At 41.5% G+C, this 14,474-nt stretch overlaps 1 protein-coding gene across 4 annotated transcripts in view; it reads right to left on the reverse strand.

Moving 5' to 3' along the window:
- Positions 1-14,474, reverse strand: part of cacnb4a (calcium channel, voltage-dependent, beta 4a subunit) — a 441,145-nt gene that overhangs the window by 11,258 nt on the left and 415,413 nt on the right. For 3 of the 4 annotated variants that reach the window (XM_073026725.1, XM_073026733.1, XM_073026742.1), the window contains 3 exons: positions 13,680-13,831; positions 6,098-6,193; positions 2,592-2,777 (listed from right to left, as the gene is read on the reverse strand). In XM_073026725.1, coding sequence (XP_072882826.1) covers positions 2,592-2,777; positions 6,098-6,193; positions 13,680-13,831 — 434 coding nt within the window. The remainder of the gene's footprint in view (positions 1-2,591; positions 2,778-6,097; positions 6,194-13,679; positions 13,832-14,474) is intronic. The other variant, XM_073026750.1, reaches the window with a different exon arrangement.

Below are 14,474 nucleotides of genomic sequence, written 5' to 3' on the forward strand. Positions count from 1 at the left end.
TTGCAACTGGTCAAAATCAAGAAACTGTTAAACCTACGAGACATATCCGATAGTTTTTCACTCATGCTACAATATTGGTTCAATGTGGCATTTCACCACTTCTTAATGAAGTTTGGTGTGCTACGATAGCATTCCTTGTCAGTCAGAGATTTTTAAAAAATAGATAGATCGGCTTATAAAATTATTTGAGTGCATTGGATCATATCATTTACTGGGCCACAGAAAGATCTTATCAAGGGAAGGAACTAGTCTAGAGTTCATGGACGCTGAACTCCCCAGCACCCAGGACACCTTCAAAAGGAGATGCCTCAATAAGTGGAAACCATCATTAAGGACACCCATCACACAGGACATGCCCTCTTCTCATTGCTAGTATCAAGGAGGAAGTACAGGAGCCTGAAGGCACACACTCAACATTTTAAGAACAGTTTCTTCCCCTCCGCCATCAGATTTATAAATGGACAATGAACCCATGAACGCTTACTCAGTATTTTCCTTCTCTTTTTTAACTTATTTAATTCAATTTTCTTTTTTTTATATATACTCATTGTAATTTATATTTTTATTATATATTTCAATGTACTGCTGCTACAAAACAACAATTTTCATAACATATGGCAGTGATATTAAACCTGATTCTGAGGAATAATAAATCAACCATGATGGACTGGCAGAGATTTGATGGGCAGAATGGCCTAATTCTGCTCCTATGTCTTACGGTGCCATGGTCTTATAAGTGTGTAGTGAAACAGATGAGCCATTACAAAAAGGCTGATTACTGGAATTGAAGGTAGCCTCATAATCTGGGGCTTATTTCAATAACTGACAGTGAATTCCCAGATGCTGTGGCTGCAGTTGAACAGGACTATGAAAATTAAAAGAAAGAAATTGACTCCTATAGAACGTATTTGGTATGTCAAAGATTTGATGTGGTTTAACAGATGAGTTGTTTCATTTTTTCAAATTTAAATGATGACTTGTTTTTCTGTGGAGCAGAATTATGCTGTTCCTGAAATCTGGAACTGAAGAGCTAGTTCAGGGGGGGTGATTGATAAGTTTGTGGCCTAAAGTAGAAGGAGTCAATTTTAGAAAACCTAGCACATTTATTTTTCAACATAGTCCCCTCCTACATTTACACACTTAGTCCAGTGATTGTGGAGCATACGGATTTTGGACCTCCAGAAAGTGTCCACAGCATGTGTAATTGATAAATTCGTGGCCTGGGGTGGAAGGAGATGAGTTATACAGCTCTCATTACATGCATATGTAGTTCAACTTTTTGAGTGATTATGCAGAAAGTTTGAACAATAACTCACTTCCTTCTACCTTAGGCCATGAACTTATCAATCACCCCTCGTACAATAAGGTTATATCTAGAGGGCTGGGAAGAGCAGTAGACACAATGCAGAATTCATTTTAGAGCTGACAAATTTATTATTTTTGTGTGAAGCTTAATCTTGCCGGCTAAAGCACTGAGGGAGATTGAAATCATTGAGGCCAGTGCAGTCGGAGAAGGTGTTGGCATGTGGCGGCTTCTCTCTCCGTCTCGCTTGCTGCTCCCAAGGGAAGGCCTTTGCATTGGAGTGATTTCTCTCTCCCTCTATGCTGTTGGTGGATAGTGCCCATGTTTACTACTTTTGTGTGATTTTTAAATCAAGCTGGCCTGCAGATAATGAACACTGAGCTGAACTGTACTGAAATATGCCTTTTGATTTTGTGTTTTTTATATTCTGTGCTTTTGCTCGTTATTTTTGTTGCTGATCGCATGATATTTTTTGCACGTGGGGGGAAGGGGATTTGATGTTTGATGTTTCTCTTTGAACAGGTTTTTTCTATGGTTCTTTGTTTTGTGACTACCTGTTGGAAGACAAAATTCAGAGCTGCGTACTGCATACATGCTTTGATGATAAATTAACTTTGAATCTTTGAAGGTGAACTATTTACACTGAATGAGGAATGCCGTACATTGAGTTATACATTATGGAAATAGACACTTCAGCACAACTCGACCATCTGCCCATGATTGCTCTATTGCCTTCTAAACCTCTCCTATTTCCATGTACTTATCTAGATGGCTTTTAATTGTTGCCGATATATCCATTTCAATCAGTATTTCTGGCAGTTCATTCCAAATGCACACCACCAGACTCCTAAAGTCCCAGTCTATTTAACGTATCCTTTTAAGTCAGGCCCCCAAGTCCAGGCAACATCCTGGTAAATCTTTTCAGCTCTCCTTCCAGTTTCCTTTCTATAACAGGCTGACCAAAAATGTGCACAATACTCCAAGTGTGGCCTGGAGGATATCTTATATATCAGCAAACAAACTTTCCAAAGCCCTGACTTATGGAGACCACCATTTCTAACTGTGATGAGCTATGCATACGAACTCCTCAGGCTATCTGCTCCATAACACTCTCCAGGGCTCTACCATTCACTGAGTAAATTCTCCCAAAATGCAATACCTCCCAAATGATTAATGAGTTAATCTTGCACCTGTGTACCAGGGTGTTCAATTATTTGTATTGAAGCATGGGTCACAGCTTACTTTGTCCTGTTAATTCCACAGGTAACCACATTGTTTGTGTTCATACCTGTAACCCAGAGATAGCTGAAGGATATGTTGACAGTGCAGTACTACCTAAGTTCCGGCCCAGTAATGGATTCAGTGGTGCGCTGCTGGGAGTGTGCGTCGCACGCCAGTACGTTTCAAGATAGTCTGCCAAATGCTCACATGCGTCCTCCAACTGGTTTTCATCCAGGATGACATCAAACATGTCCTGTCAAATGAAGAGAACGTTAGACTCATTTCTCCAAACCAATTATAATTTTAAACATAAATAATACAAACTATAACTTGAAGGATTAAATTTCATGTTATTACTTCACAGCAGTTTTCTTTGTAGAATTGCTTATTCATTACATAGAGAATAGACTAACATGTAACACAGGTAAAAAGGATCAGATGATCTACAACACAAGGAAGTCTGCAGATACTGGAAATCTAAAGTGACATTGAAAGCCCTTGACCTTTCTCACCAACCTGGCTTCACCTATGACCTTCCAGTTAGCCTCTTTCCCCTCCCCCTACCCTTTTATTCAGGCATCTTCCCCCTTCCTTTTCAGTCCTGAAGAAGGGTCTTGGTTTGTAATGTCAACTGTTTACTCTTTTCCATAGATACTGCCTGACCTACTGAGTTCCCGGAGCATTTTGTGTGTGAAATGATCTATCCCTGTGCATAACATCGTATCTGATCTGAGTAAGGCATACAAAATTCTGGAGGATCTCAGCACGTCAGGCAGCATCTATGGAGGGAAATGAATACACAATGTTTTGGGCCGACTGTTCATTTCCCTCCATAGATGCTGCCTGTCCTGCTGTGTTCCTTCAAAACTTTGTGTACATGTGTTTCTCAAGATTTCCAGCATCTGCAGAATCTCTTGTGTCTTACATTATCTGAACAGTAATTTTATGTGTTTAAAGCAAAATAGAGATTGCTGTAGGAACTCAGTGAGTCAGGCATCTGTGGATGAAAATGGACAGTGGATGTTTCTCCTGGAGACTCTTGGTCCTGATGCAGGATCTTGACCTGAAACATCAATGTTCCCTTTGTCTCTGTAGAAGTTGCCTGACCCATTAAGTTCCTCCAGAAATTTACTGTTTTGCTCCAAATCACATCATTTACAGTCTCTTGTGTCTTCGGTGCTCAATTAACTAGCTCGGTGGGATTTTGAAATTTTGGCATTGATCTTAGCTCTAGTGGAGAGTAGTTCTCCTTTGTAGGTTGAGCGCATGGTACATTGTTGCACGTGCTGGTAGAAATACTTCAAAAACATTAGAAGAGCAAAGAGATCAAGGGATTGAAATCTGCAAAGGCCATAAAATGAAAACTATTCAGTTTATTTCTATAAGAAGTGAATGGTAAATCATGAGGGTTATTTTAGATCATGTCAGAACACACTTGGATTAATATGAACAGTCTGACCTCTTATATATCAGAAAGGATGCAGAACCTGAGGAAAAGGTGAAAAATGACTGAGAGAATGGAACTTGAACTGGTACGTTGTAACTACCAGGGAGTTGCTATTCATCAGAACCGAGGATGAGGGATGGATGAGATGTTTCTACTTGTGCAGGAGTCATATTTAGAAGTAACAAGACAGACAAAACTAAATCCAAAACAAAACTAAAAGTTAAGACTTTTTTTTAGTGATGGACAAATTGAGTTAAATTGTGTTGATGCATTTAAGGAAATTTAGGGTTGTAAAAAAAGGTTTTGGCACATTGGACTTCTTAATTCATAGTATTGAGTACAGGAGATGGGATGTTATGTTGAAGTTGTATAAAGACATTGGTGAGGCCTAATTTGGAGTATTCCATGCAGTTTTTCTCACCTGCCTACAAGAAATATGTAAATAAGGTTGAAAGAATACAGAGGAAATTTACAAGGTTGTTGCCGGGACTGAAAGATCTGAGTTATAGGGAAAGATTGAGTAGATTAGGGCTTTATTCCTTGCAATGTAGAAGATTGAGGGGAGATTTGATAGTGGTATACAAAATTATGAGGGGTACAGATAGGGTAAATGCAAGCAAGTTTTCTCCACTGAGGTTGGGTGAGACTGCAGCTAGAGATCATTGGTCAAGGGTAAAAGATGAAAATTTTAAGGGGAACATTAGGGGAAATTTCTTCCCTCAGAGGGTTGTGAGAGTGTGGAGTGAGCTGCCAGCACAAGTGGTGCATGTAAACTCGATTTCAACATTTAAGGGAAGTTTGGATAGGTAACTGAATGGGAGGAGTATGGTCAGGTTGCCGGTTGATGGGCGTTAAAATGATTCGGCATAGACTAGATGGGTCAAAAAGCATGTTTCTGTACTCTACTTTTCTGTGACTCTAGATAAACATATCGGGAGAAAGGGGAGAAGGATAGACAAATCAAGGTGGAATGGATTTCCCACAAAACATCTAATGGGATATAGACTAAATTATCTGAATGACCTGTAATTGTGTTGTACTTGATTTGTCATCTTGTGCAATACTTAAAAAGACTTAAGGAGTATACAGTAATTAACATCACAAGCCACTGAACTAAAACACAGCAAATAAGAATGATAAGATGAAAAATATAAAACTAGAGGGAGAGTCAAATGAAAGGTGGTCCAAAAATCAAAGCAATGAAGCAGAATCTCAAAGTTGAAACTCTCAAAGCTCTCAGTTTAAGGCTTAGTTGGAATTAATCATTGTACAGACCACTGAACAGAATTAGGATGTGGGGCTGGTGAAAATGAAAATGGGAGGTTTGGGATGGATTAGAGGATAGAAAGTGGAACTTTGAGGAACACCATATATGGGCATCACTGTAGTGTAGTGGTAAGCACAACACTATTACAGCTCAGGGCGTTAGAGTTCAGAGTTCAGTCCGTTGTAAGGAGTGTCTGTACGTCCTCCATGTGGAATGCATGAGTTTTCCCCCAGTGCTCGAGTTTCCTCCCACAGTCCAAAGGCATACAGGGTAGGTTACTTGATCATTGTAAATTATCCCATGATTGGGTTAGGTTTAAATTGGGGTTATTTGGGGCTTGTTGGATGGCATGGCTCGCAGGGCCAGAAGGGCATATTCATGCAGATTCAATAAAACAAGATCTGTCTGTTTTAAGTGATGCAAGTCAGATTATTCACAGCAATTGATGAATTTTGATGCAGTTCATACATGATGTTTGTATGCGTAAGTTTTTAAATATATTTTAGTCCTGTTCCACACACTTAGTAACTCATAACCAGCTCATGAATTCAGAATAATTAATGACAATTTAGTTTACTTTTAAGTCTGAATGTTTAACATTCAGTCTAAATGTCCCAATCTGAATGAAGTTACGAGGTTGTCTGTGAAAGGAAAGCAGTAGTTAAGCTGAATTGAATTCTCAAAACTTGTACTTATCTGCTGGGATCAGATCTACTGAAAAGGGTGGGAACAGATGCCAGGCTGTAACAACAGCTTTGAAGAGTTGTTTTATCCCATATTGTAACGACACTTTTTATAGTAGTTTTAATGTTGTTAAAGTACACCTGCCAATGTCAGGAATTGGTGAACTGTTACATACTGGAGGACACTGTGCCAGTTTATCTGCTGCCACCAACTGGACATTGAGGTTTTTACTCTGCGACTTTCCCCTGGACTTTATCAACCTCTGCAGCACCTGGTGAAAACAAAGCAAATTCTTCAGTCAGTAAACTTACAATACCGAAGCACTCAGGATATTAAGGTTCGACTCTAAATCAGGGGTTCCAAACCTGGGGTCCACGGATTCCTCAGTTAACGGTAGGGGTCCCTGGCATAAAAAGGGTTGGAAAACCCTGCTCTACATGCAGTAGTAAGTTAAGGCAGAGATCAATTTGTTCCTCCACAGTGAAGACATGTGAAACTTCCATTTGGATTCCCACTGCACCCTTGCACAGCCTGAAGCCCGTTTAACGCATTTTGGAGCCTGTCTCACGCCCGGCGCAATAGTCCTGACAACGCTGCCTTTTGAGCTGCCAAGCTCTCAATTACCTTCACCTCGAGGTTTTGCCACCAAGGCCGAACCATGAGGCGGACTAGGCTGTTAATGATGACTAAGTCTCAGGTACCACCTACAGACTGACCTAATGAACTTACAACAGTTATGTTGTCACAATGCTCTTTTGTCTGATCATCAGTGACGTGGAGTCATGCAGCATAGCATTGGTACTTTCCCTCAGACATTCCCTCTTCTCCCCTCTCCCGCCAGGCAGAAGATATAAAAAGCCTGAATCCACATACCACCAGGCTCAAGGACAGCTCCTGCACCCCTGGTATCAGACCCTTGAAACGGACTTCTTCTACGATAATATGGACTCATCCTCACCATCTACCTTGTTGTGACCCTACATTTTATTGTTTACTTGCACTACATGTTTTCTGCAGCTTATACACTTTACTCTGCGTTGTGTTACCTTATTCTAGCTCAGTACATTGTGGAACAATTTGATCTGTATATACATAATGCATTTCACTGTATCTTGGTACACGTGACGATACTAATAAACCAAACCCCATGTGCATGTTGACCATCTATCCAGTACTAATCCAATTTACCAGCACTTGGACCAGAGCCATCAATACCTTGACGATTCAAGAGCTTCTTCAGGTCCTTCCTAAATGCTGTGGAAGTACCTACCTCCACCACCCTATTCAGCATACTCTGCATGAAAAGGTTCTTCCTCAGTTCAAAGCGATATTAACAATCCAATAAATTTTTAAAGATTATCAATAAAATGTGGAATTATAAATTCATGTAAAGCACAATTAACTGATATAAGATAATCGAAAGATTAATATTATTTAAAAGGAAAACATATCATCTCCCTTTGTATTAATGAAATCTAGGGATCCAATTGAATGAATGGTCCTGTAATAATACCGATAGTGTGCGTTCAGATTCTGCTCTAACTTGATCTACAAGTTTGCAGATGATACCACCGTAGTTGGCCAAATCACCAATAATGATGAGTTGGAACACAGAAAAGAATTAAAGACATGACGACAACAATCTTCCACTCAGTATTGACTAAACGATAGATTTGGACATTGACTGCTGTAAGGGGGGCAGAGGTGCAGATGCTCACCACAGCTGAGATCAAGGTGGTTGAGAGCTTTAAGCAGTTAGGAATGAATATCACCAATAGCTATCCCGGTTCAACCACGTTGGCCAAGTATGCTCAGCCTCGCCTCTACTTCCTCAGGAGTCAAAAGAAATTTGGCGCATCTCCTTTGACCCTCACCAGTTTTTATTACCTAGCCTTAAATGACAACTACCCTGCTTGTGACTACAAGAAACTGCACAGAGTCATGGACATAGCTTGGCACATCACAGAAACCAGTTTCCCCTCTAATAACTCTGTCTATACTTCTTGCTGCCTCAGTAAGAAAGCAAGCCTGGACATTCTGTCTTCCCCCACCTCTCCTGGGGCAGAAGGTACAAAGCATGAAAGCACACACACTTGGTTCAAGGAGAGATTCTATCCTGCTCCTGTAACAGTGGTTCCCTAGTATGATGAGATGAACTCTAGACCTCACAGTCTACCTCGTTACGGCCTTGCACCTTTTGGTCTACCTATACAGCACTTTCTCTGTTCTGTAAGACTTTATTCTGCACTCCGTAATTTAGTACTAGAGCACAGAACAGGCCCTTTCGGCCCTTTGAGTCCCACCACCCAGGAACCTCCGACAATCTTGATATAACCCCAACCTAATCACAGGACAATCTACAATGATCCACTAACCTACCTGGTACACCTGTGGACCATGGGAGGAAGCTGGAGGACCCGAAGAAAACCCACACCAGTTTTTGCCCAATTTTTGTTTTGCCTCATACTACCTTAATGCACTGTCGCAATGAATTGATCCATATGGAACGTTTTTCATTGTACCTCAGTACATTCGACAATAATAAAAGCAATTTACCAATCGTGTACATCAGCTATGAAGTATGCACTCAGTACATCAGGAGAGGAACATCCCTGGACTCAAATGTGAGTATTAAGATCAGACATCTGACCTACAGTGTGCTCTGTGCTACCAGAAGCAGATGCAGAATTTCAGAAATCACAGCCAGTCAGTAATCCTACACAGGCCAACTAGCTGGATGCCGTTTGATCAATTAGACATTAGTGCAGGATTAAGCCATTCAGCTCATCGAGTCAGCAACCACTGTTCCCAGTGTTCTCACACCGCTGTTCAGCTGTTGCTTGTTTGATTAATTGATTAAATGAATTGCCATTTTATTCTTTCCCTTCTTCTCCAATAAGCTGACATGTGTTTAAATTATGTAGCACAGGCAGGGGATCACCTTGAAGTTAAGGATATCAGAGGAGGGTTTTTCTCACAGAGAGCGGAGGGTGTGTGGAACACAATACCAGGGGTGGCAGTAGACGTAGACTCATTAGGGATATTTAAGAGATTCTTGGACAGGAGAAATAGAAAATGGAGGGTAATGTGGGAGGGAAAGTTTATAGATTGATCTAGCCATAGGTTAAAAGGTTGGCCCAACATTATGGATTGCAGTGGCTGTACTCTGCTGTACTGTTTCATGTTCTCTGTTCTAACATCAAAGCATTGCATGTTTCACAGCCAGCTCTATGACTATGTTTTCATGTCATAATTAGCTCTGCGATGCATAAACCTGAAAGGTTAACCAAAGTCCAAGGGCTCTCAGAGAGCAAACCACTTCATTCATTTCTTTCTCATGCAGAATGGAACATTTCTAAATGTTCAGATAGTTGAAGGTACAAGGAGGTGAGATGTTTCACCTAGCTGGAATTTGTAGTTTGTCCTCAGTCTCAATCTTTGGCATTAGCTTTAATTAATTATTTATATTGAATTAAATGTAACATAAATATGTAATATCAAATCTGATCTCAACAACAACCTACTCATATCCTCTTTTTCTTATTTTTGAATTTATTGATTTAACAACACATTTTAACCTCTTCTGTGAATTCTGTGAAATAAGAAGAGGCCACCACAGGATACAATGGATTCACAGGTGAAGTTGTCATTAGTTGGGCTCCCAGGTTTTTCGAGCATCTGTATGTATGTACTAATCATTGTCTTAACCAGAGGCATTAAGCCGTTGTGCTTTCTGTTTACTCTTGTCAAGTGAATTGTGACTGGCCTGAGTTTCCTGCATTTAATGCAGCCCTCACTTAGTGCTGTTGTGGAGCCCTTTTGTGAAGAAAAATTGTCTCACAGTGTCACTCCACCGATGCTTTGTTGATATTCCTATGAATATCCGCTTGTTTCCCTCTCTACATTGGAGTCTGCTGTTCCTCCACACCTGGGTTTCAGTTATTACCAGTGCTCACCATGACAGTGTCCACTGTTCCCCCGCTCCTGGGTTGAGTTGTTGCCAGTGCTCACCATGACAGTGTCCACTGTTCCTCCACTCCTGGGTTGAGTTCTTGCCAGTGCTCACTGTGACAGAGTTTGCTGTTCCTCCGCTCCTGGGTTGAGTTGTTGCCAGCACTCACTGTGACAGAGTTTGCTGTTCCTCCGCTCCTGTGTTGAGTTGTTGCCAGCACTCACTGTGACAGAGTTTGCTGTTCCTCCGCTCCTGGGTTGAGTCATTTCCAGTGCTCACTGTGACAGAGTTTGCTGTTCCTCCGCTCCTGGGTTGAGTTGTTGCCAGCGCTCACTGTGACACAGTTTGCTGTTTCCGCTCCTGGGTTGAGTTGTTGCCAGTGCTCACTGTGACAGAGTTTGCTGTTCCTCCGCTCCTGTGTTGAGTCATTTCCAGTGTTCGTTGTGACAGAATTTGCTGTTCTTCCGCGCCTGGGTTGAGTCATTTCCAGTGTTCGTTGTGACAGAATTTGCTGTTCCTCCGCTCCTGGGTTCAGTCATTTCCAGTGTTCGTTGTGACAGAATTTGCTGTTCCTCCGCTCCTGTGTTGAGTCATTTCCAGTGTTCGTTGTGACAGAATTTGCTGTTCCTCCGCTCCTGGGTTGAGTTGTTGCCAGCACTCACTGTGACAGAGTTTGCTGTTCCTCCGCTCCTGGGTTGAGTCATTTCCAGTGCTCACTGTGACAGAGTTTGCTGTTTCTCTGCTCCTGGCTTGAGTTGTTGCCAGCGCTCACTGTGACAGAGTTTGCTGTTCCTCCGCTCCTGTGTTGAGTTGTTGCCAGCACTCACTGTGACAGAGTTTGCTGTTCCTCCGCTCCTGGGTTGAGTTGTTGCCAGCGCTCACTGTGACAGAGTTTGCTGTTCCTCCGCTCCTGTGTTGAGTTGTTGCCAGCACTCACTGTGACAGAGTTTGCTGTTTCTCCGCTCCTGGGTTGAGTTGTTGCCAGCGCTCACTGTGACAGAGTTTGCTGTTTCTCCGCTCCCGTATTGAGTTGTTGCCAGCGCTCACTGTGGCAGAAGTAATCATCAACACTTCACCTGTTGGGTCAAAACTTCACCTGCAAAACTGTGGGGCAATACTTCACCAGTGAATCTGGTGGCGTCGTCTATTGTACCAGGTGCTCCCGATGTGGTCTTCTCTACACTGGTGTGACCAGATATAAACTGGGGAACCATTTGTCAAACACCTCTACTCCATCTGCCAGAAGTGGAATTTTCCAGTGACCAACCACTTTAATTCCTATCTCTATTCTCATTCTGATATGTTTGTCCAGGGCCTCCTCTTTTTTCGCGATGAGGACACCCTTAGGTGGAGGGGCAACACCTCTTATTCGGTCTAGGTAGCCTCCAACCTGATGGCATGAATATCGATTTTTCCTTCTGGTAATTTTTTTTCCTCTCTCTTCCTTCTTCTTTTATTCCCCACTCTGGCCTCTTACCTCATGTACTCACCTGCCTATCACCTCCTCCCTGGTGCCCCTCCTCCCTCCCTTCCTCCTGTGATCCACTCTCCTCTCCTATCAGATTTCTTCTTCTCCAGCCTGCTACCATTCCCAACCCGCAGTTTCACCTATCACCTTCTAGCTGTCCTCCTCCCCTCCCCTCACCTTTGTACTCTAGTATCTTTCCCCATTCCTTTCAAGTGTTATAAAGGGTCTTGGACCGAAACGTTGACTGTTTCTTCATTTTCATGGATGCTGCCTGATGTGCTGAGCATTCTGTGTGTGTTGCTTCGGATTTTCAGCATCTGCAGAATCTCTTGAGTTTATAGCTTTCTGATGTTCTTCATGTCTACAGCATCTTCAAAAAAAAACCTTTCTTTGGATATCTAATTGCAGTTTGCATTGTGGAAGAGATTGCTTCCATGGCTAACAATAGGCACCAGTTTTCTAAAGGTTTATACACTACACTAGATTTCTACAGGTTTATATACTCTGCTGATCCATTTCCCTCTCAACCACATTCTCCTATCTTCTCCCTGTAAGCTTTCATGCCATAACTAATCAACAACCTCCGCATTAAATACACCAAATGACCTGGCCTCCACAGCCGTCTTTGGCAATAAATTCCACCCTCTGGCTGAAGAAATTCCTCCTCATCTCCATTCTAAATGGACGTCCCTCTATTCTGAGGCAGTGCCCTCTTGTCCTAGATTCGTCCACCATAGAAAATACCCTCTCCATTTCCACTCTATCTAGACGTTTCAACATTCAATAGGTTTCAATGAAATCCCCCGTTTTTCTTCTAAATTCCAGCGAGTAAAGGCCCAGAGCCATCAATCGTTCCTCATACATCTTCATTTTTGTGATCTTCCTCTGAACCCTCTCCAATGTCAGCACATCCTTTCTCAAATAAGGGGTCCAAAACTGCTCACAATACTCCAAGTGATGATTCATCAGTGCCTTACAAAGCCTCAGCATTTTGAAGCCTCAACCATCGGACAAAGTGAGGAGTGCTGAACTAATTTATAAGAGGTGAGTAAAATCTGCAGCTAAAGTTTTGCTTGTTTGCAACAAACAGCAAAACACAAATTACTCCATTCCAGATTCTCTATCTCCAAATAGTGAAATTCTACTTTCAGTATAATTAGATATACTGTATAGTTGCTCACAATTACTAAATGCTCTGTAACAAAAAAACACCTCAACGGTGAACAAAGTCACCAAAGAGACACTGAAGCTAGCGGATATATAAGTCTTTATTCAGCAAAACAAGCAGCAGGCATCATATTCAAGACACTCTTGGGAAAAGAGGCCTGCCTGATGCAATATTATGTGACATTTTTATGCTAAAGATCAAAGGTAACAGCAGGGCAATTCTATAGTTACAATGTATCTACAATGCTTCCTTTCAATTACATATAATTTTCATACATCTCCATCTTCACCCGCACACTCCAGTCACCCAAAATGAATGTTCCTTCCAACTGACTTTGGGCAACATTCATGCATATGCAGGCTCCTGAGGTCAACTGGAGAGTTTCTCTTTTTATGATCAACCCCAAAATGCAGCTCGGGGAAGACCATTCTTCAGAGCTGCATTTTAAATTCAAAATACAATCCATATTCAGGTCTGAAGACTGGTTATTATTGAAATTAGTATTTTCTATATATCATAACTCCAGAATATGCCCTAACATGTACAATCAGATATACTGTACAATAGCTTGCAGTTACTAAATATTCTGTAACAGAAATACCTCAAACCTTTTTACAGACTATGAACTCTGACTAAAAAGGCAAATAAAGCTTAGACATTGAACAGCAAACTTCAATAAGATGTGTGGGCAGTTGGTTGTTTGAACATTTCTTCAGCATTTTATGGAACCTTTAACATCGACATGAAACATAGGGTAATAGAGTTTTGCAACACCAAACAAAGGGATGCATCATCTAAGCTAGTCCTACTTGCCAGCTTTTGGGCAAAAATGTTCTAATCTTTACCAATGGAGCTTTTGACAAACTTCAACATGTTTTATTTCCTTTCAGCTCTGCATGGTATGTCAAGTGCTGACAAGGTCAAAGGAGCTTAATTTTATTACTGGTTCTAGTCAGTACAGTCACATTGCAAAAACATAATATTGGGCACCTTCTTCCCAGTACACCATATTTGCTCACACTAACTTACTTTCACATCTGATTATGAGTTTAAATGTAGACAAGAAGGGCTACAACAGAGTCACACTGGCACTTATTCAAGATTTTATTGTAACACGTTTAATGTAGGCAATCCCCTTATTCTAAATGTTTATGGATGACATATTTTACCTTGGGAGAAGAAACTTTAACGTGAACGATGATCGGTGCAAGTGAGGTCTTGATGAGTTGTGCAGGATGATTAATGGTGTCCGCATCTAAAACAACCAACTGCAATGTTCTGGCCAGCTCAAAGATCCTCTCAATTTCACTCTGCACTTCAGCTATTGAAAGAAAAGGCAGTGAAGACAGTATGAGCTTTTTTTTAAACTCATCTACAAAATGGTTTTCATTCAAACAGATCAGCTTTGATTAATAAGCATTCATCAACTTCATGGAGGCTATTAACCGGAAACATTCTTTGAGTGGCACGGTAGCCTAGCAGTTAGTGTTGTGACTGTCAACGAAAGCCACAGAGGGTCATGCAGCTGCTCGTATAAAAGTTTTTCAGCACTCACAAGCTGTTAACATTTGGTGCCACTCTGGAGAAAAGCTTCCTGACCCAGCATTACATCCCATTTTTATATGCTACAGATCAATGGTACCAGCAGGACAATCTCTATAGTTACAATGTACTCCTCATGCTTCCTTTGAATTACATCAATCAAAGGTTTCAAAAGTCCATTTAATGTCAGAGAAATGTATACAATATACATCCTGAAATTATTTTCTTTGTAACCATCCACAGAAGCAGAGGAGTGCCTCAGAGAATGAATGAGAGCTAAATGTTAGAACCCCAAAGCCCCCCTTCCCACGTGTAAGCAGCAGCAAAACAACGACCCCCTCTCCCCCACCAGCAAAAAAAACATCCGACCCCCCCCCCCCCACTGAGCACTCAATCGTGCAGCAATAAAGACACAGACCTGC

Source organism: Hemitrygon akajei, chromosome 2 (assembly GCF_048418815.1).
Source record: "Hemitrygon akajei chromosome 2, sHemAka1.3, whole genome shotgun sequence".
NCBI lineage: Eukaryota > Metazoa > Chordata > Chondrichthyes > Myliobatiformes > Dasyatidae > Hemitrygon > Hemitrygon akajei.